Source organism: Chiloscyllium plagiosum, chromosome 34 (assembly GCF_004010195.1).
Source record: "Chiloscyllium plagiosum isolate BGI_BamShark_2017 chromosome 34, ASM401019v2, whole genome shotgun sequence".
Lineage (NCBI taxonomy): Eukaryota > Metazoa > Chordata > Chondrichthyes > Orectolobiformes > Hemiscylliidae > Chiloscyllium > Chiloscyllium plagiosum.
In genome coordinates this window covers 11,805,265-11,827,358 of record NC_057743.1, presented here as the reverse complement: position 1 = coordinate 11,827,358, position 22,094 = coordinate 11,805,265, and the positions used below count along the sequence as shown (strand labels likewise).

Here is a 22,094-nt window from a genome sequence, read left to right as displayed (position 1 = left end):
TTTATGTAAAGAAACTGTATTTTGCTATATTAATTTGTTTCGCTGTTAGTGATACTGCCATTGAACTAAAATGCAATCTTTTAACGGTTTACTTCCTTGAATATTTCAGTAGTTGTTTCAGCAAGAACCATGGTAACTACATATTAACTGTACAAGTCAATCAGCACAGTTAGAAATATCATGCAGTGTAATGGTGTAATGAGTATAGGAGAGGCATTCATGCTGCTGAAAATTCAAATGCTCTTGCATTCTTTAGAGTTAGGGATATTTGTACACAGTCCAAACCCATGGTTTTTGATTTGACCCTGCACCACCTTGGTCATGGAATTATGACAGAACAGTAAAATGGCTCTTGCTGATAAACTTGAGTGTATTTTATTGTTTGCAGCTTTTATTTATAAGGTATTTATTCTCCCTTTTTTGGTTACCCGTGTTCACTCTGTGAATGAAAGATATGTGATCTCCCAGGCTTCTCTATCTTCTTCCACTCCCATGTGTTCACCCACCCCCTCACATTTCCTGGTCTGGAATTAACTGACCAGGTTTGTGAAAGTGTCACATCTGTTCCTTGTCCTGTTTGTTCAGTCAGGGTTGGGAACCTCTTGTGTAGTAAATTGTAGATTTCAATCTGTGCTGTTTATGGTGGGGGGCCAGCAGACCAACTTGTACTAACGAATTGCCCTGTCTTGTGAACACTTTAGTTACAACATTCCCTTTAAAAATCACAGCCTAAGATAATATTTCCAATATTTACACCATGCTTAAATTTCACTATATTATACAAATATGTTTATGAATTTGTTAAGGCAAAAGTGCTGACTCTTAATTTAATGAGGAGAAAACTAGAATATGTATTCATTTCCATTTCCTATGCTGGAGGAATAATTGAATTACATCTTGCTAGATCTTATGTTCAATGTAAGTTATTGGTCTGTAATGTTTGCTTTTGGTTTTTAAGAACAGTTGAGATGTTTTGAGAAATTCTTATGACTATACTCAAAGGTGCGCCACCCTTGAGGGGGAAAAAATGCTTTTAGGCTATCTCCCTTTTCAGCATACTGTAGAATATGTCATTGGGCAATACATTGGGGCACAATGAATGTTATATGGTTCACTGCTGATAATCCTCCTCTTATACTAAGCAAGTTTCAACCATCCAGTTATCGAAATTAAGCAAACATAACTGCCAATAAAAAGAAAATTAGAATTCAGAATTTTTAAAAAAACATTCACAGGACCTGGACATCACTGGCTGGGCCAGCATTTATCGCTTATCCCTAGACTTCCTCGAGAAGGCGGTGGTGAGCTGTCTTCTTGAATCATTGTAAATCTTTTGCTGTAAGTAAACCCAAAATGCTTTTAGGGAAGGAATTCCAGGATCTTGATCTAATGACTGTGAAGGAATGACCATAGCTTCCCAATCAGGATGGTGAGTGACTCAAAATGGAACTTGCAGGTGGTAGTATACCTCTGTGTCTGTTAGTCGTGTTTCTAAATGTTAGTGATCATGGGCTCAGCAGATTGTCTGAGGATCTTTAGTGAATTTCTGCAGTGCACCGTGTAGATCATACACACTGCTGCTACTGGATATAGATGCTCGAGACAGTGGATGCTTGTGGATGTAGTGCCAGTCAAGTGGGCTGCTTCGTCATGACTGTTGTCAAGCTTTTTGAGTATAGGAGAGGCATTCATCCAGGCAAGTGTGAAATATTCCGTCACGCTCCTGACTTGTGCCTTTGTAAATGATAGACTGGCCTTGGGGAGTCAGGAGGTGAGTTGCTCATTGCAATATTTCTAGCCTCTGGTCTGCTGTTGTAGCCACTGTGTTTATTTGGCTCGTCCAGATCAGTTTTTGATCCATAGTAAATCCCAGAATGTTGACAATGAGAGATTCAATGATGATAATGCCATTGAATGTAAAGGGTTGATTGTTAGACTGTCTTTTTATTGAAGAGGGTCAATGATTGGGACTTGTGCAGCACAAATGTTACTTGCCATTTCTCAATGTTCTCAGCATAAAAATAAAACAATAGACAATAGGTGCAGGAGTAGGCCATTCTGCCCTTCGAGCCAGCACCACCATTCATTATGATCATGGCTGATCATCCTCAATCAGTATCCTGTTCCTGCCTTATCCCCATAACCCTTGATTCCACTATCCTTAAGAGCTCTATCCAACTCTTTCTTGAAAGTATCCAGAGACTTGGCCTCCACAGCCTTCTACACACCCACCACTCTCTGGGTGAAGAAGTTTCTCCTCAACTCCGTTCTAAGTGACCTATCCCTTATTTTTAAACTGTGTCCTCTGGTTCAGGACTCACCCATCAGCGAAAACATGCTTCCTGCCTCCAGAGTGTCCAATCCTATAATAATAGGGTTGTAATAGGGATTTTAACTTTCTAAATATTCCAGGTGCGGTCTCACCAGGGCCCTGTACAGCTGCAGAAGGACCTCTTTGCTTCTATACTCAGTTCCTCTTGTTATGAGGGGCCAGCATGCTATTAGCTTTCTTCACTGCCTGCTGTACCTGCATGCTTGCCTAAATTGACTGATGTACAAGAACACCCAGATCTCTTTGTACTGCCCCTTTACCTAACTTGGCTCCATTTAGGTAGTAATCTGCCTTTCTGTTCTTGCCACCAAACTGGATAACCACACATTTATCCACATTAAACTGCATCTGTCATGTATCCGTCCACTCACCTAGCCTGTCCAGGTCACCCTGTATTCTCCTAACATCCCCCTCACATTTCACCCTGCCACCCAGCTTTGTGTCATCAGCAAATTTGCTAATGTTACTTTTAATACCTTCATTTATATAATTAATGTACATTGTAAAAAGCTGCAGTCCCAGCACTGATCCCTGCGGCACACCACTGGTCACCGCCTGCCATTCCGAAAGGAGGCCGTTTATCACTACTCTTTGTTTCCTGTCAGCCAACCAATTTTCAATCCATGTCAGTATTTTGCCCCGAATACCATGTGCCATAATTTTGCTCCTATGTGGGACTTTATCAAAGGCTTTCTGAATGTCCAGGTATACTACATCCACTGGATCTCCCTTGTCCATCTTCAGAGTTACATCCTCAAAAAATTCCAGAAGATTAGTCAAGCATGATTTCCTCTTCATAAATCCATGCTGACTCTGACCTATCCTGTTACTGCTATCCAGATGTGTCGTAATTTCGTCCTTTATAATTGACTCCAACAATTTTACCACCACTGAGGTCAGACTAACTGGTCTATAATTCTCTGTTTTCTTTCTCCCTCCTTTCTTAAAAGGTGGGACATCATTAGCCACCCTCCAATCCGCAGGAACTGATCCTGAATCTATAGAACATTGGGAAATGATCACAAGTGCATCCACGATTTCTAGAGCCACTTCCTTCAGTACCCTGGGATGTAGACCATTAGGTCCCGAGGACTTATCAGCCTTCAGACCTAACCGTCTCTCCAACACCATTTCCTGCTTAATATAAATTCCCTTCAGTTCAGGTCCTTCAGCCACTATTACATCTGGGAGATTTCTCATGTCTTCCCCAGTGAAGACAGATCTAAAGTACCAATTCAACTCTTCTGCCATTTCTTTATTCCCTGTAGTAACTTCACCCATTTCTGCCTTCAAGGGCCCAATTTTAGTCTTAACCATTTTTTTTCTTTTCACATACCTAAAAAAGCCTTTACTATCCTCGTTGTGCTTCTGTTCACCGAGCTGGGAATTTGTGTTGCAGACGTTTCGTCCCCTGTCTAGGTGACATCCTCAATGCTTGGGAGCCTCCTGTGAAGCGCTTCTGTGATGTTTCCTCCAGCATTTATAGTGATTTGTATCTGCCGCTTCCAATTGTCAGTTCCAGCTGTCTGCTACAGTGGCCGGTATATTGGGTTCAGGTCGATGTGCTTATTGATTGAATCTGTGGATGAGTGCCATGCCTCTAGGAATTCCCTGGTTGTTCTCTGTTTGGCTTGTCCTATAATAGTAGTGTTGTCCCAGTTGAACTCATGTTGCTTGTCGTCTGCTTGTGTGGCTTCTAAGGATAGCTGGTCGTGTCGTTTCGTGGCTAGTTGGTCTTCATGGATACGGATCGTTAGCTGTCTTCCTGTTTGTCCTATGTAGTGTTTTGTGCAGTCCTTGCATGGGATTTTGTACACTACATTGGTTTTGCTCATGCTGGGTATCGGGTCCTTCGTTCTGGTGAGTTGTTGTCTGAGAGTGGCTGTTGGTTTGTGTGCTGTTATGAGTCCTAGTGGTCGCAGTAGTCTGGCTGTCAGTTCGGAAATGCTCTTGATGTATGGTAGTGTGGCTAGTCCTTTGGGTTGCGGCATGTCCTCGTTCTGTTGTCTTTCCCTTAGGCATCTGTTGATGAAATTGCAGGGGTATCCGTTTTTGGCGAATACATTGTATAGGTGTTCTTCTTCCTCTTTTTTTTTTCTTTTTGCAGTTCTGGTGTACAGAGAACAGCCAGGGAATTCCTAGAGGCATGGCACTCACCCATAGATTCAATCAATAAGCACATCGACCTGGACCCAACATACCGACCACTGCAACGGACAGCTGGAACTGACAATTGGAAGCGGCAGAGACAAACCACTATAAATGCTGGAGGAAACATCACAGAAGCACTTCACAGGAGGCTCCCAAGCACTGAGGATGTCACCTAGACAGGGGACGAAACGTCTGCCACGCAAATTCCCAGCTCGGCGAACAGAACCGCAACAACGAGCACCCGAGCTACAAATCTTCTCTCAAACTTTACTATCCTCTTTTATATTTTTGGCCAGTTTATCTTTGTACCTTATTTTTTCTTTGCATATTACCTTTTTAGTTATCCTCTGTTGTTCTTTAAAAGCTTCCCAGTCCTCCAATTTCCCACTCATCTTTGCTATGTTATACTTTTTCCCTTTTGTCTTTATATGGTCTTTAACTTCCCTCATCAGCCATGTCCACCCCTGCCTCCCCTTAGGATCTTTCTTCGTTTTTGGAATGAACTGATCCTGCATCTTCTGCATTATACACACAAATACCTGCCATTGTTGTTCACTACCATCCCTGCTAGGGTATTGCACCATTGAACTTTGGCCAGCTCCTCCCTCATAGCTCCATAGTTCCCCTTATTCAACTGAAATATTGTCACTTCCGATTCTACCCTCTCCCTTTCAAACTGCAGATTAAAGCTTATTGTATTGTGGTCACTACCTCTTAATGGCTCCTTTATTTTGAGGTCCCAAATCAAATCCGGTTCATTGCACAACACCAGATCCAGAATTGCTTTCTCCATGGTAGGCTCCAGCACAAGCTGTTCTAAGAATCCATCTTGGAGGCACTCCAGAACTCCCTTTCTTGGGGTCCAATACCATCCTGATTCTCCCAGTCTACTTGCATTTTGAAATCCCCCATAACAACTGTAGTAATATCTTTGCGACAGGCCAATTTCAGTTCCTTATTCAACTTACACACTACATCCAGGCTACTGTTTGAGGGCCTGTAGATAACTCCCATTAGCGACTTTCTACCCTGAGAATTTCTCAGCTCTATTCATACTGACTCTACATCCCCTGATTCTAGGTCCCCCCACGCAAGAGACTGAATATAATTCCTTACTAACAGGGCTACCCCACCCCCTCTGCCAGTCAGTCTGTCCTTACGATAGCACGTATAGCATTGAATATTCATTTCCCAGGCCCTGTCCACTTGAAGCCACATCTCAGTTATGCCCACAACATTGTAACTGCAAATTTCAAAATGAGCCTCAAGCTCATCCACCTTATTTCTAATGCTTCGTGCATTCATATATAATATTTTTAATTTGCAACTCCCCTCACCCTTCCCTATCGAACCCTATTTCACTTGACCTTATGGCATGATCCGTTTTTGAGTTTTCTGCTCCATTGATTCTGTTGTCTTTCTTGACTTCTCTTGTTCTAACTTTCCTTTTAACTTCCTTCTTAAACTTCCAGTTTGTCCCCCCCCCCCCCCGCTATTTAGTTTAAACGCAGCTGTGTGCAGTGGCAAACTTACCTGCCAGAATGCTGGTCCCCCACCTATTAAGGTGCAACCCATCCCTCTTGTATAATTTATCCTTACCACTAAACATACCCCAGTGATCCAAGAATTTAAATTCTTGCTTCCTGCATCAGTTCCCCAGCCACACATTCAAGTCCATTATCTCCCTGTTTCTGTCCTCTCCAGCCCGAGGAACTGGAAGCAAACCGGAGATAACCACCCTGATGTCCTGCTTTTCAACCTTCTTCTGAGTTCTCGGAAGTCCCGCTGTAGAATGTCCCTCCTCTTCTTCCGAATGTCATTTGTGCCGACATGCACCACCATGTCTGGCTCTTCACCTTTGCTCTTGAGGATTTCCTGCACTCTGTCTGCGATGTCCTTAATCCTGGCACCAGGAAGGCAACACACCATCCTCAAATCCCGCCTGTTGCCGCTGAAACCCCTTTCAATCCCTTTCACTATGGAGTCCCCTATTACCACGACTCTGTGTGATGTCTGACTCCTCGGCTTTGCCTCCATGCCAATTTCTGATTGGCAGACCTGACCGCCTCTCGGACTGGCAGTGATGTCTGTCTCTTTGGTTTCCCAGAGATTCAACCTGTTCCTGACAGGTACTTCCCCTGGGGTCTCTTGCACTTGTCTCATCTCTGCCTTCCTCATTATCTTCTCCCTTCTACTCTCTTCTTGTATGCTCAGTGTAATAACCTCGCTGAAGGTCCTGTCCAGGAAGATCTTGTTCTCCCAGATGAGCCTGAGGTCATCTAGTTCTTTCTTCAGTGCTGCAATATGCTCTGTCAGAAGCTGAACGTGTACACACTTTCCACAGTTATACGAGCCAGCTACACCAGAGTCCTTGACCTCCCACATCATGCACACAGTACACAATCAGCTTGGCAGTCATATCTTCATCCTCTTCAACTGTGGTGTAATCACTTCTCTCAACTTCTTTGTCGAAGACTCCTGAGCCAAAGACTCGCTTTTTTCTCAACAGAAACTTCCCTCGACTCCCGTGTTTTGTTGCAAAGCAAGTTCAGCATTTGTAGAATGTTGTGTCAGACACATTTGTCTATATGTCATACAGTTAATTCCTTTTCAATTTAATTTGCATATTTATACTAGTTTTGTTTTTATGCTGTTAATTGAGAGAGCAATGTTGGTTATGATAGCAGGAGAAGGACCTGCTCTTCTTGAGTGAACACTTAATGATCTTAAAATCCACCAGAAGCACTGAAGCTGACAAAAAGAACCTTAGCTTAAGAGTTGAATCAAAGAATTCTACCTCTGATAATTCTTTCCTGAAATGTTAGCATACGTTATGAGCTCAAGGCAAATATAGAGTTTGATATCTTAGCCTTCTGACCCAACGATGCATGCTTTTATTAACTGATGTCATGCACACTGGGCTACCCTTCTTAACTAGTTAAGACCATTTCATGCAAATCCAGAAAATTTACATGATATTAATGTGAAAAGAAAGGAGCAAGTGATCTTAATATAAATAGTTCATCAGAGATTTTCCAAAAATTAAAAGGTATACAGGCAATGGCAGCCCTTAATAGTCTCTGAATAACTTACTCAAATGTTGTGTTTAAATTCTTCAGCTGTGGATTGGAGTTTATGCCCAAATTCTTTGCTGTCATAAAGGCTTTGTAGGAAATGCAGTATTTCATCAGTATACTGGCTTGTGGTTTTGATACAAGGAGTTGGATGTATGAGTTGCATAATTATCCATATTCTATCATTGAATGTTAAATGTAGAGGGTATCTTAGGAGAGCCTGTCAGACAGCATCCAAAGAGCAGGAGAATAGATGTTTTGAGCATAAGGCCTTCGTCATTCCTGATGAAGGGCTTATGCTTGAAACGTTTATACTCCTTCTTTGGATGTTGCCTGATCGGCTGAGGTTTTCCAGCACCACGCTCTCAACTCTGATCTCCAGCATCTGCAGTCCTCACTTTCTCCAGGTGTCTTAGGAAAGTTGACAACCTTGTGCATGTATGGATGGATGGATAAATATGAAGTATCGTTACCTCTTCACCAGGACTGTGCTGATTTTTTTTTCCCCAGAACAAATTTCCGTGACATTGAATTTTCCATTCACTGTTAATGAATTTATTTTTTACCATCATGTGCAAGACAGATATGTTCAGTTTGTTACCTATAGATGCTTAGTCTGCTTTGGACTTTGTTGTGGAAAATGAGCGACTTGATTGCGGTTACAATGATGTCCAGAGTCACTTTGGTGAATTATTTAAACCTTGCAACAAATATCAATGAAAATTTTCTCGTGGTATTGAAATAATTGTACAAAACAGGGTGAAGACTATTTTAGGATTTTGTTCTTATTCATGAGAGAAATACTAATTTGCAATGCAACCTTTTTACCTTAAAAGTGTTGTCAGTATTATGTATAGAAAATCAGATAATTTATTTAACTATACCTCTAATCTCCGGATTCTTTAATTTGGAGCTAATAGATCACAACTCATTTGGTTTGTTTTAATCATCTGGACTGTTAAGTTGTATTACGCTTTGCAATAGAACAGCATGAATAGGTGGAGTCAGGCTCCCACGAACCAGGCTTTTAATTTAGTTTTTCAGTTTTGGGGAGTTTTGAAGTTGGTTGTGGAAGCTGCCATACATTTCTTTCAGCCAGAATTTTCTCTTTGTGTTGTTTTCTCCTGGACTGGAGAAACATCGCATGTGAGACAATCGATTTTACTGAATTTGTCTTTGCCAGGGGTGTGTTAATGGGATGTTACTATATTGGAGCAGTTGCTATTTAATAGTTAAATAATCTATTATTCTGTTTAGTTTTCCAACAAAGTTAAAGTTATACCAATTCTTCTTTATTTTGTTTATTCTTACACTATAAAGTACAAGTGTGTTTTGCTTAAAGCCTAGTAGTGTTACCAATTGAATTACGTCTGGAACACAGCACCTTACACTTGGCTTTTAAAATAAAATAAAAAATTAAGGTTGAGGCTATCTCCTTTACATATTCGAAGAAGGTTTGGTTTAGTCCATTACAATAGGTACTAAAGTAGGTCATTTAACCTGTCAAGGCTGCACCATGAGCAAATCTGTTTCTGAATGTAGAGATTTAAGGTTTTATGCCCATCACAGGAAAGCCTGTACACCAGTGAAGCCATTTAGCTAATCAACTTTTATAAATTATGCTGCTTCAGGGGCAGAGTAGAATTCCTGGAATATTTAATTTTCTGATTCATGGTGATGTGGGTGCTTGCACAGAAGAGTTTGGAAATCTTGTAGGTCTTTTGTGATGCATGTTGACAGGTAGAAAGAGTAAGCAGTTAAGCTTTAATGTCACTAGCATTTTTGTAAATATGTAACTTGGAGTGTTGTTCAACAGGCTAAAATTTGAAACTTCACTTGCTTTAGCAATTTCAACATTAAATTGTAGGAGTTCTCTCAGAAATTGAAACTGAAAGATGATGCATCAGAAAATATCTTACTGGTTATTCTTGTGCTTGTTATTGATGTTTTGTTTTAATATTTATCAACACTGGATTTGTTTGTTTTTCTCATTTAAAAGGGTGTAAAATTAGATTTTAGTATCAGCATATCGATTTGCCTTGAATTAATTGAGGCATATTCTTAAAGAAGATCCTGCAAAGGCAACAAAATATACCATTTGGGCGATTCAACTTTGGGAGCTGAGTGTGAATTCTTACAAGTTGACATCATTCATAATATATTTCAGTTGAAGTCATTATATCTCCTCCTGGACATGCTTGAAGGATATCTTGACAAAATACCTATTCATTTGATATGCTGGTTCACTGATCTTGTTTTAAGTAAGAAATGTGGTTGACCGGAACATTGAAAGAAGTTGACAAGCAAATATTTTGTTGTGGTTTTTTAGTGACACATTTTCATATCTTTTTCCATCTGGAGGGACTTGGAGACGACAACAGTGGTCAGGTGGAATCCAGACGTGCCCATCAGCAAAACTGTAGGTGAAGCCTCAATTTTTGTTTCAACTGTACACTGAATTAAATCAAGGGCACTAGATGGTGAAGAATAAGATAGTAATTTCCTCGAGCAATTCCTGTATTCTCTGTGCTGGAACAAATTTCAAGCAGCTTGTAATCTGGTGTTTGAAACCCAAGCATCTTTCCTTCTATTTCTTTTCTGGTTATGGGCAATGATGACAAGATTGCAATTGCCCATTCCTGGCTTCCTAAGAAGGTGGTGCCAGACCTCTTTAAACTGTTGCAGTTCTACTGATGCTCCTACGATAGTGTCGGACAGAGAATTCTTAGATGAGATTTAAATAAACATTTATCTGTTTTTCTAACATGTACTGTGGTTTTGGAAAGTAAATTTACTTTGAAAATTTGCAGGGAGTTGACAGATAGCAGTTATCATGGAAGTTTTTAATAAAATGATAGTTTCTTATGCTTAACGCTTACAGATTTTCTGCACATTCGTAATGGCTTGTGAAAAGTGTACCCTATGCTTTAAAAGCTTAACTTTAGTAACCATAATTCACAACTGATTTCAAGCAAAATCAATAACAGTAGAATATTTGATATTTTATTGTGTGGGCAAAGACATTTCCATTTCTTTCAAATGTTCCTCTTAGTTTTGCTATCTTTTAAATATGGACTATACAATATGTAAGAAGGAGTAGACAGAAAAGTATATTTTAAATGTACCAGCATAGCACTTGTGGGCATTTAGATGAGTATCTGCTTATCTGATTTCACATGGTGCATTAAGATGTGGGTAAACAGAAAAGAAAGCATCACCTCACAGAAATTATATATTCTGATCCCTGTATAATAAAGTGAATGAAAGCCTACTAACTGAAAGTTTCTAAATAAAAAAAAGCTTAACATTTTCCAAAGACATATCTAATTTACTAAAGACTATGAAGGAAATTTTTTTTTGCTACATATAATTTTTGAAACTACTTCTCAATTCTTCACTCAAGGACTAGTTATAACTTACTGTTTAAGTATGACTGGCTATAAATTCTCACTGTTTATTGCTAGATCTGAAGGGGGAAGAAAAGTTACAAGTTACTAGCATGACAGAAATGGACTGTGTCAACCGTATGTTATTTTTAAGGATTGGTCTTGAGCTTGCTTTTCTCCAGTGTACGCCGAGGTTTAAAAAACGAAGAGAGTCTGTATTGACCATGTTGGCTCACAGAGCAGCCCATTCACTCTGTGCAAAGCTCTGTTGAATAGAAGTTCCCAAGGCAATACTCGCATGTTTACAAAGATAATAAGTGAGAACCTTTAATCACATTGCTAGAAGCATGGGTATTGGAGAAATTGAAGAATTGGCTGCAAGGAGTCATAAAACCAGTATTTGTAAAATAATTTATTATCTCGTTTAAATAACATTTCTATGCCAAAAATAAACACTTGGATTTATTTACCTCTTTCACAAAATTAAAACATCACAAGATTTTGCCCAAGGAAATTTCTGGACAGCTCGGAAAAATGACTGTCATATTCAGAGAAAAGTTTTCTTTAAGTCAGTATTTTAAAGCGGATAGAAGAATGCAGGAGTATAATTCCTGGCTGATCATATTGGAAGTGAGGAAGAGCAGACAAGTCACAAGAGAAGATGTATCTGCTAGGATTTAGGAATGAAATGATGTGGGATTGAGTATAATTATGAGAGGAATTTGGGTGATTTGAATTGGTATTCACTGATTAGAAATGGGAATGTCTGTATTTAGCACTTGGAATAGGATGTAGAATTTTAAATGACTTACAGCTTGTATGGTTTGAGTTAGTGGAGAGGAGTTTTGAGAAATTTAGTTTATAAATCAACTTGGAGTGAAGATAAATTGCATGAACCTATTTATTTGTGGTATTTTATGTGACTCCTAAATTATCATACTGGGACTTCCTTCTTCTTCTTTCATGGGATTGACAAGGCCAGCGACAAGCTGATTCCTAGTTGCTTTGAACAGTGACCTACTGTACCACTTCATTTTGTGAAAGAGCAGTTAACATTGCTGTGGTATGGAGTCATGTGGAAGCAAGACCAGTTAAAGGTGGCTGATTTCCTTCCCAAAAGAATGTTAATATATCGAACAGATTTTATGGCAATCAGTGACAGTTTTATACTCATCATTACTAAGGCTAGCTTTAAATTCCAGATATTATTCATTGAATTGAATTTAAATTCCATTATCTGCCATGGTGTGATTTGAACCCATGTGTTTAGAGCACTAGCTTAGGCTTCTGGATTTCACTAGACCATTCACACTACAGTAATGTCTCCTTCATTGTATATTTGAAAAGAAGAATTATATTACACTTCTTGTTTCAACTCATTAGACATCCTGTATTGACATTGACTTTAGTCAACAGCGCCAGAACTCCCAGATCATTGGGGTTTAGGATCACTATGATTTGAGATCCATTCTACAGTGAATTTTCTGATAGGTCTACCATCCATCCAATAGGTGATGCAACAAAGAATTCAAGATAGCCATCGGGTAATGTCAGTATGTATGTTCCGAGATAGTTGATATTTTGATTCCTTTGAAGTCTTCTTACCCTAGATTATTTTGATTCCTGTATTTACTTTATGCTAATGTGTTTATCCTTTTCTTGAGAGCTTGCTAAGAAAAATGGACAGCTGATCCAAGTAATAGCCAGAAGATACTTATGTTCTTTAAGAGAATAAGAACTAAGAGCAGGAGTAGGCCGGCTGGCCCTTCGAGCCTGCTCTGCCATTCAATAAGATCATGGCTGATCTTTTTGTGGAGTCAAATCCACTTACCCACTTTCATCGTATCCCTTAATTAATTTACTGTTCAAAAAATATCTGCATTAGCTTTAAAAACATTTACTGAAGTAGCGTCAACTCCTTTTCACTTGGCAAGGAATTCCAAAGATTAACAACCCTCTGGGTGAAGAAGAATCTTCTCAATTTAGTCCTAAATCTGCTCTTTCTAATCTTGAGGCTATGCCCTCTTGTCCTAGCTTCATCACCCAGTGGAAACATCCTCTCTACATCTATCTTATCTATTCCCTTCATAATTTTATATGTTTCTGTAAGACTCCCCCCCCCCCCCACCCCATTCTTCTGAATCCCAACGAATGTAATCCCAATCTATTCAGTCTCTCCTCATAAGCCAACCCCCTCAGCTCCGGAATCAACCTAGTAAACCTCCTCTGCACCCCCTCCAGTGCCAGTATATCCTTTCTCAAGTAAGGAGGTCAAAACTGCACACAGGTGTGGTCTCACCAGCACCTTGTACAGCTGCAATATAACCTCTCTGCTTTTAAACTCAATCCCTTTAGCAATCAAAGACAAAATTCCATTTGCCTTCCTAATTACCTGTTGTACGTGCAGACCGACCTTCTGTGATTCTTGCAGGAGGTCACCCAGGTCCCTCTGCATAGCAAGAGGCTACAAAGTTTTACCATTCAAGTAATAATCCCTTTTACTGTTACTCCAACCAAAATGGATGACTTCACATTTATTTTCATTGTATTCCATCTGCTAGACTCTTGCCCACTCACTCAATGTATCTATGTTCCTCTCACCCTACACGTGGTCCCCAACTCCAAATCATCTATATAAGTTGTAAATAACTGCGGTCCCAACACTGATCCCTGAGGCACACCATTAGTCACTGATTGTCAGCCAGAATACCACTCATTTACCCCCACTGTTTGCTTCCTGTTAGTCAACCAATCTTCTATCCATGCTAATACTCTACCCGTAACGCCATGCGTTCTTATATGCAGCAGTCTCTTGTGCGGCATCTTGTTGAAGGCCTTTTGGAAATCTAGGTACACCCCATCCACTGGGTCCCAGTTGTCCACCTTACTTGTAACGTCTTCGTAATTTCTTCCTTGTTAATAGACTCAAACATCTTCCCTGCTACTGAGGACATCTCAGGCCGGCTTGAAAGGATATTGGAGGGGGTGATCCAGTTGTTGTGTCCACATTCGGACTAACAACATAGCAAGGCTAGGATGGAGGACCTATTTGGAGATTATTAAGCACCAGGAATGAAATTAACAACCAGGTCCTTGAGGGTCTTAATCTCCGGATTACTGCCTGAGCCATGTGCAAATTGAATTACTTAATCTACCAGGTGTGACTGCTTCCTGAAACAAAGCGTCCAGGTAACTCTTCCCCCTTCTGGATGTGCCGCAGTGTTTGAAGCTTATCAGATCTGAGCCGGAGTTCCTCCAGCAACCAACACTTGCTGCAGATCTGGTCACTGCCATTCACAATGGGATCAGCCAGCTCCCACATCATACAGCCATCTCTACCTAGTTAATTACTGTATTACTTTACATAAATTTGAGTTAAATAATTTCTAATACTTCTCAGCTATCATAATTTTCAAATAACCAATTAATAGGTTAATTCCAAAAAAGTAAATGTTTAACAAATCACATCATACAGAAGAAATAGAAAAGCCTTACCTGATCAACACACCACAATCTTTTTTTTGGGTAGAGGAGGAGGGCAGGTGGGAGATGCTATATGTGTCGTGTCTTGGGATCAGCCACTGTCATAATAACTAGCATCACTTCTAAGATATCATACTGGACCTTACTTTCAGGTTTGACAATGAAGTCAATTTGCTAAACAGATTTTTTTTTGTTTACATTCTAATTTACAGCATGCACCTTTAGAAGGAACATCTATAATCATGGTCCTTCTCCTTTTTGAATTCTTCTGAATTCTTTAATTGGTTAGGCTATATTTTAATATTTAACTGTATTTAGTTTATTGATTTGAGCCAGCTATTTAAATACCTCTTCACCCATTGTTACATGATTTGGATTCTTCATTGCTCATAACTATAGTCAGACTAATTGTTGGAATGTGTTGAACTGAGCAAATTAGAGCATCTCTTATCTGTTCCAAGTTAACCTTTTTCTTCCCTCACACTTTGCAGCAACTGTAGCAAAAACGTTGATAATATGAAAAGACTAGTAGTGTATAATGAGCAGTTGTAAAGAAATTGCTTTTAACTAAACCCAGACAAAAATGTATTCTTTTGGCACATTTTTGTTATGCGTGTAGTTGCACCAGCTTAGATGGTGGTTGTCATTCGTGCAGTCAAATATGTCTTATTGTAATAAGCCTTTGCATAAATTGTAACAAGATGATACAGAAAATTCTGACAATTTTCTTAACAGTGTATCTTCATATAGCTGTGGAGAAACTATTGTGAAGTACAATTTGTGGTTTCCTGTACATATCAGATTAGAATTTAAATTTCTAAATGTATTCACAAAAACTTAATGATTTGTGTGTATATGTGTCTTCTGAGCATTGAGAGATCTTGATGCAATGTTAGTATGTCATGATTATTAAATTGGCTTCTACTTTCAGCCAGTAAGTAACACTATTTTCACTTCTGCCCCTTGTATTACGTAGCACCTTTTTGGATTTTTTTGTCTATGTTGCCTGTTTGCCTTTTACTTACCTCAGTTCCTTATCTTTTCCCTCCATCTGTTAAATTAATTTCTTTGAATAGCAGCAGATAAAAGGTACTTCTTGAACTGGATATTGTTGACTATTCTGCATCAAATATTACAGAAGCACAAGCTTTCGATTTCTAATGTATGACTGCAATTTTACTTCAAAAACCGTTATTTAGATGAGAAGCACTTTGGGATAGCATGTGGACTTGATAAGTATTCATTTCTAGATTTCCTTTATTTGCTGCATGACTAGAATTGTTCTAAATGGTCTGATTTCATTAACAGCATAAACAACAAATTGCAGCAGCCTGAGGCAGCCGCTGGAGTCCTGGAATATGCCATGAAACACTATGGGGAGTTGGTAAGTATTCTGAATACCTTATGACAAAAATATCAAACTATTTTAGTTTGTTTTCCTGGGATGTTTTCCTGTGATAAACTGTCTGGCTTGTGCTCACAGTACTAAAAGTTGCAGTATGTTATTGAAATCAACATAAAGGTAAAGTTGCCATAATCAAACAGAACCGAAGAGCTGCTCTGTCATTGGAGAGAGATGACTGGTGATGAGGTTAACCTGCGGATTGCCATGCCTTGCATGAGGGGAGAAATCGAGAAGATGGAATTTTCATGGTGACCTCAAACAGTGTGGAAATCAGGGACACAGTAAATAGACAACTACAGGTGTAAACCTGCCATGCATATCCTGTCCATGTACCAACACTTCGAAGAGTACATCTTGTACAAGAGGTTGCAGCCCTGTGCAGGAGTTTCATGGATGCCTCAATTAATTATGCACTTTTTTTAAACTGATGTTTCATTGATAATACATTTTTCCATGCATAGAGCACCACTATAAGTAGTATGCACAAAGTTGAGATGGTACAGTAACAATTTGCCAAACTCGTGGTTGGGATATTTTGAAATACTTGAGTAGAATTACTAGCATTTAACTGTCAGCTGAAATTTCCCACTACTTCTGCCCTATCTCCTCATCTGTTGGAACTGTTGTACATGTATTCTGTTTCCTTCTAATGATATAAAGCAGCTGATTTTTAACATTGCTAAAAAGGGACTAGAAGTTGAAGCGTTTTATCTTGCACTCAGAAGAATTAGGATGCAAGAAACAGACTTAAGAAAGACACACCATCTTATACAAGTTTAAAAGACAATGCTGATTGATTGGATTGTAATTGACAGAGAGATCTAACATGAACAATCAATCTCAATTACTAGGTAAGGCAGGTAGACTCTGTTTGGTAAGGGTTGAGAGTGTGGAGTTGGAAATGTACAGCAGGTCAGGCAGCATCTGAGGAGCAGGAGAATCGACGTTTCGGGCAAAAGCCCTTCATCAGAAACATCGATTCTCCTGCTCCTCGGATGCTGCCTGACCTGCTGCGCTTTTCCAGCACCACGCTCTTGACTCCGATCTCCAGCATCCACTGTCCTCAATTTCTCCTCTGTTTGGTAAGGGTGTTGCCATGGAGATGCAGTAGAGTTTGGCTGTCTCTGTGACCCCATCTGTTTTGACAAAAAGAAGCAATGTATTTGTAAAATCTTTGCCTGCATTTTGACCAAAATAACTTTAGGATTAAATAATGGAATGAATCCTAATAGCTGTGTTTTTACTAGCCATTCTTATTTTGTTCCAGCTGCTGCAGATTATGAAAAATTTGTTCTAACTTTAAAACAAGATTTGAAAAGTTATTGTCAATTACTCGTTCTTGGAGAAATGATATCTTCCTTGTGGACAGATTGAGAGTGGTTATGGAATAATTTCTGAAGCAAACAGGAATGACAGGCATTTTGCTATTGCTATTGTAATATTTAATGGTCTGTCTCATTGATTTCAGTGAAATAGTGGCATAATTATTAGAAAAAGTCAAGGGTTAATATTATGGATATTTAAGAAATATTTGAATTTCAGTAAAATCACATGAAATGTAGGTTTAATCACCTCAGTCCAATTTATAAAAGTTCTGCAGCTCTGCCGATATGCAGATTTCTGGTTCTGATCTGGCCAGATTCGTCCATATAAATTCTGCTGTTGATTTTATTTTAAAATGTCATAAGATCCATTGCTGTTAAACAGAAGGAAATTATATTTTCAAGTAAATTATGTGCTTCCCAAACCCACAAAAATATCATAATGTTTTGAATGTCAGTCTCTAAATCTGTCCAAGGTGTTAGTAAATGTACTAGGCTGCTGCATCTAAAGTAAAAGCAGAAAATATTGAAAATGTCACCCTTTAGAAACATGAGAAGCTGTAGTTTTTTTTTTATTTTTCAGCTTCTGCTAAATATACTTTGTTTCCAGCAGTTTTTCAAAAAAGAAGTTCAATTCTAGCATTTTCAGTGTTTTAAAATTTGATCAGTGTATTTCTCAGTGACAAAAAAAACTGATTTCACTTTATCACTTACCCCTGTCTGCAAATGAAGAAGCTAGTTGGGTTCTAGAATGATTCAAGTAATCAACTTAACTCTTTGTTGCATTCAATCTAATATATTTTTGCCAAGTGATAGGTTACGATATGAGCAGTAGTTAATAAATGCATCTGTAGCCTTCCTGCCAGAGTTGAGAATGGAAGAAACAGGAGCAAGATTCATCCGTACAGTTGTGCCATTCCTTATTTCAATGTCTTTACATATAGCTGCCCATAATTTGTTTTATAATGGCTAAAATATTGTGGTCCAGGGTATTCTGAAAAGAGAAAGAAGCCAATTAAAGGAGGATTTGCTCAGAGATTGTCTTAGAACATAAAACACTACAGGCCCTTCAGACCTCGATGTTGTGCTGACCTGTGAAACCAATCTGAAGGCCATCTAACTTACACTATTTCATTATCATCTATATGTTAATACAATGACCATTTAAATGCCCTTAAAGTTGGCGAGTCTACTGCTGTTGCAGGCTGGGCGTTCCGCGCCCTTACTACTCTGTGAGTAAAGAACCTATGACATCTGTCCTATTTCTATCACCCCTCAATTTAAAGCTATCACCATCTGAGGAAAAGTCTGTCACTGTCCACCCTATCTAGTGCTCTGATTATCTTATATGTCTCCACTAAGTCACCTCTCAACCACCTTCTCAAAAACAAAACCTTCAACGAAAACAGCCTGCAATCCCACAGCCTTTCCTCATAAGACCTTCCCTCCATACCAGGCAACATCCTGGTAAATATCCTCTCTAACCTTTCCAATGCTTCCACATCCTTGCTATAATGTGGTGATCAGACTGTACACAATACTCCAAGTGCAGCCACACCAGAGTTTTGTACAGCTGCAATATGACCTCATGGCTCCGAAACTCAATCCCTCTACCAATGAAAGCTAACACACCATATGCCTTAACAACCCTATCAACCTGGGTGGCAACTTTTCAGGGATCTATGCACATGGACACCGAGATATCTCTGCTTATCCACACTACCAAGAACCTTACCACTAGCCCAGTACTCTGTATTCCTGTTACTCCTTTCAAAGTGAATCACCTCACACCTATCCACATTAAACTCCATTTGCCACATCTTAGCCCAGCACTGCAGCTTATTTATGTCCCTCTGTAATCTGCAACATCCTTCCGCACTGTCCACAATGCCACACCAACCTTCGTGTTATCCGCAAATTTACTAAGCCATCCTTCTATACTCTCATTCAGGTCATTTTATAAAAATGACAAACAACAGTGGTCCCAAAACTGATCCTTGCGGTACACCGCTAGTAACTGAACTCCAGGATGGACATTTTCCATCAACCACCGTCCCCTGTCTTCTTACAACTAGCCAATATCTGATCCAAACCCGCTAAATCACCCTAAATCCCATGCCTCCATATTTTGTGCAATAGCCTACCATGGGGAACCTTATCAAACTCTTTACTAAAATCTTTATACACCACATCAACAGCTTTACCCCTCATCCATCTGTTCATTCACCTTCTCAAATAACTCAATGAGGTTTGTGAGGCATGATCTACCCTTCACGATACCGTGTTGACTATCCCTAATCGGATTATTCCTTTCTAGTTGATTATAAATCCTATTTCTTATAATCCTTTCCAACACTTTACCCACAGTAAACCGGAGTAAGGCTCACTGGTCTATAATTACCAAGGTTTTCAATACTGCCCTCCTTGAACAAGGGAGCAACATTTGCTATCCTCCAGTCTTCTGGCACTATTCCTGTAGACAATGACGACATAAAGATCAAAGCCAAAGGCTCTGCAATCTCCTCCCTGGCTTCCCAGAGAATCCTAGGATAAATCCCATCCGATCCAGGGGACTTAGCAATTCTGGAAAGTGTGAAAATAGATAACAACCCCTCCTCGTGAACCTCAATTCCATCTAGTCAAATAGCCTGTATCTCAGTATTCTCATTGGCTTTTTCCAGTGTGAATACTGATGAAAAATATTCATTTAGTGCTTCCCCTATCTCCTCGGATTCCAAGCACAACTTCCCAATGCTGTCCTTAACAAGTCCTAATCTTACTCTCGTCATTCTTTTATCCTGACATACCTATAGAAAGCTTTTGGGTTTTCCTTGATCCTTTCATGTCCCCTCCTGGCTCTTCTTAGCTTTCTCTTTAGTCCTTTCTGGCTAACTTGTAACTCTCAAGCGCCCTAACTAAAAGTTTATGTCTCATCTTTACATAAGCCTCCTTCTTCCTCTTGACAAGAGATTCAACTTCTTTAGTAAACTACGGTTCCCTCGCTCGACCACTTCCTCCCTGCCTGACGGATACATACTTTTCAAGGACACGCAGTAGCTGTTCCTTAAATAAGCTCCACATTTCAATTGTGCCTATCCCGTGCAGTTTCATTCCCCAGCCTATGCATCCTGAATCTTGTTCTAATTGCATCATAATTGCCTTTCCTCCAGCAATGACTCTTGCCCTGCGGTATACACCTATCCCTTTCCATCGCTAAAGTAAACGTAACTGAATTGTGGTCACTATCACCAGAGTACTCACCTACCTCCAAATCTCTCACCTGGCCTGGTTCATTATCCAGTACCAAACTCAATCTGGCCTCACCTCTTGTTGGTCTATCTACATGCTGTGTCAGGAAACCCTTCTGCACGCGTTGGACAAAAACTAACCCATTTAAGTACTCAAACTATATTGTTTCCGATCAATGTTTGGCAAATTAAAGTCCCCATAACAATTACCCTGTTACTTTCGCTCTTATGCAGAATCATCTTTGCAATCCTTCCTCTACATTTCTGGAACTTCTTGGAGGCCTATAGAAAACTCCCAACAGGGTGATCTCTCCTGTTTCTAACCTCAGCCCATACTACCTCAGTAGATGTTCCCTTAACAAACATCCTTTCTGATACAGTAATACTGTCCTTGACTAACAGTGCCACTCCTCCTTTGACACTTTTGACTTATGTTGGCATGTTGCGTTTGTTTTGGGACACAACAGTGATGATTCTATCTGATGGCTACTGAATCCAGTTGTTTCCTGTGGAGCCACCTCCATTTTTCATGACCATTAGAAAATGATATGCAAGGTCCATCTGTTTTTTTTTAGATAATGGAAATGTCTTCAGTAATTAAAAATTAGAGGCAATTTGGCTTGAGGGATGTGCTCCACCATTCAAGACAATTATGTCTGATCTCATCTTGGCGTCAACTTCACTTTCCTACTTTCTCCCCATATCTCTACAACTTGTTACCAATTGAATATCTATTTCCTCCTTAAATTTACTCAATTTTCTGTCATCGAACATACTCTGGAATTGTGCATCCCATAGATTCATGACACTCCTCTCGGTTTTCCTCCTCTCGGTTTTAAATTTATTACACCTTATCCTAAACATATGACCTCACATTCTAGATTACCCCAGATGAGGAAACACCCTCGCTGTCTAGTTTGTCAATCCCTTTTTGCATCTTGTTTATCTCAATTAGATCTCTCATTCTTCTAAACTCCAGACCTAAACTGCTCAATCTTTCTTCACAAGACAAACCCCTCATCTGTGGAATAAATCTAGTGAATCTCCTCAGAACTGTCTCCAGTGCAACTATGTCCCTCCTCAAGTAAGGTGTCCAAACTGTATGTAGTAGGCATGATTTCAGTAATGCCTTGTACAGTTGTGGCAACACCTCTTTTATAAACAGCTTTTATATTTTATTCTTTTAGAATTCCAAAACTTCATTTTTGTTCCTTATTACGTGCTGAATCTGCATATTAGTTTTCTGCAATTCATGCATGATGACACCCAGATTTCTGCACAGTGAAGCAGTTTGAAGGTTCTCACCATTAATAAGTTGCCTTTCAATTTTTCTGTCCAAATATATAACCTCACATTTGTCCAGGTTCAACTCCATCTGCCATATTTTGGCCCATTTACCAAAACTATCCATATGAATTTGTAACTATTTTATTGCAAGTTACTTTTCCACGTACTTTAGTGTCATCAGCAAATTGCCTATTCATTTGCAATTGGCTATAGTGCCTTCTATCTCTGCATCCAAGTCATTTGCATAGATTATAAATAGTTCTGGCCTAAGGACCCAACATTGGGTCACCCCAGGAGTTACATCTTATCAATCAGAAAAAGACCCATTTATCCAGACTCTTTGATTTCTGTTGATTAGTCATTCCTCTATCCAAGCGGATAGAGGGCGGCACAGTGGTTAGCACTG

At 39.5% G+C, this 22,094-nt stretch overlaps 1 protein-coding gene across 2 annotated transcripts in view; it reads left to right on the top strand.

Moving 5' to 3' along the window:
* Positions 1–22,094, top strand: part of mtor (mechanistic target of rapamycin kinase) — a 367,086-nt gene that overhangs the window by 179,642 nt on the left and 165,350 nt on the right. The window contains exons 29-30 of one of the 2 annotated variants that reach the window (XM_043675588.1): positions 9,887–9,976; positions 15,735–15,810. In XM_043675588.1, the coding sequence (XP_043531523.1) occupies positions 9,887–9,976; positions 15,735–15,810 (166 nt within the window). The remainder of the gene's footprint in view (positions 1–9,886; positions 9,977–15,734; positions 15,811–22,094) is intronic. The other variant, XM_043675589.1, reaches the window with a different exon arrangement.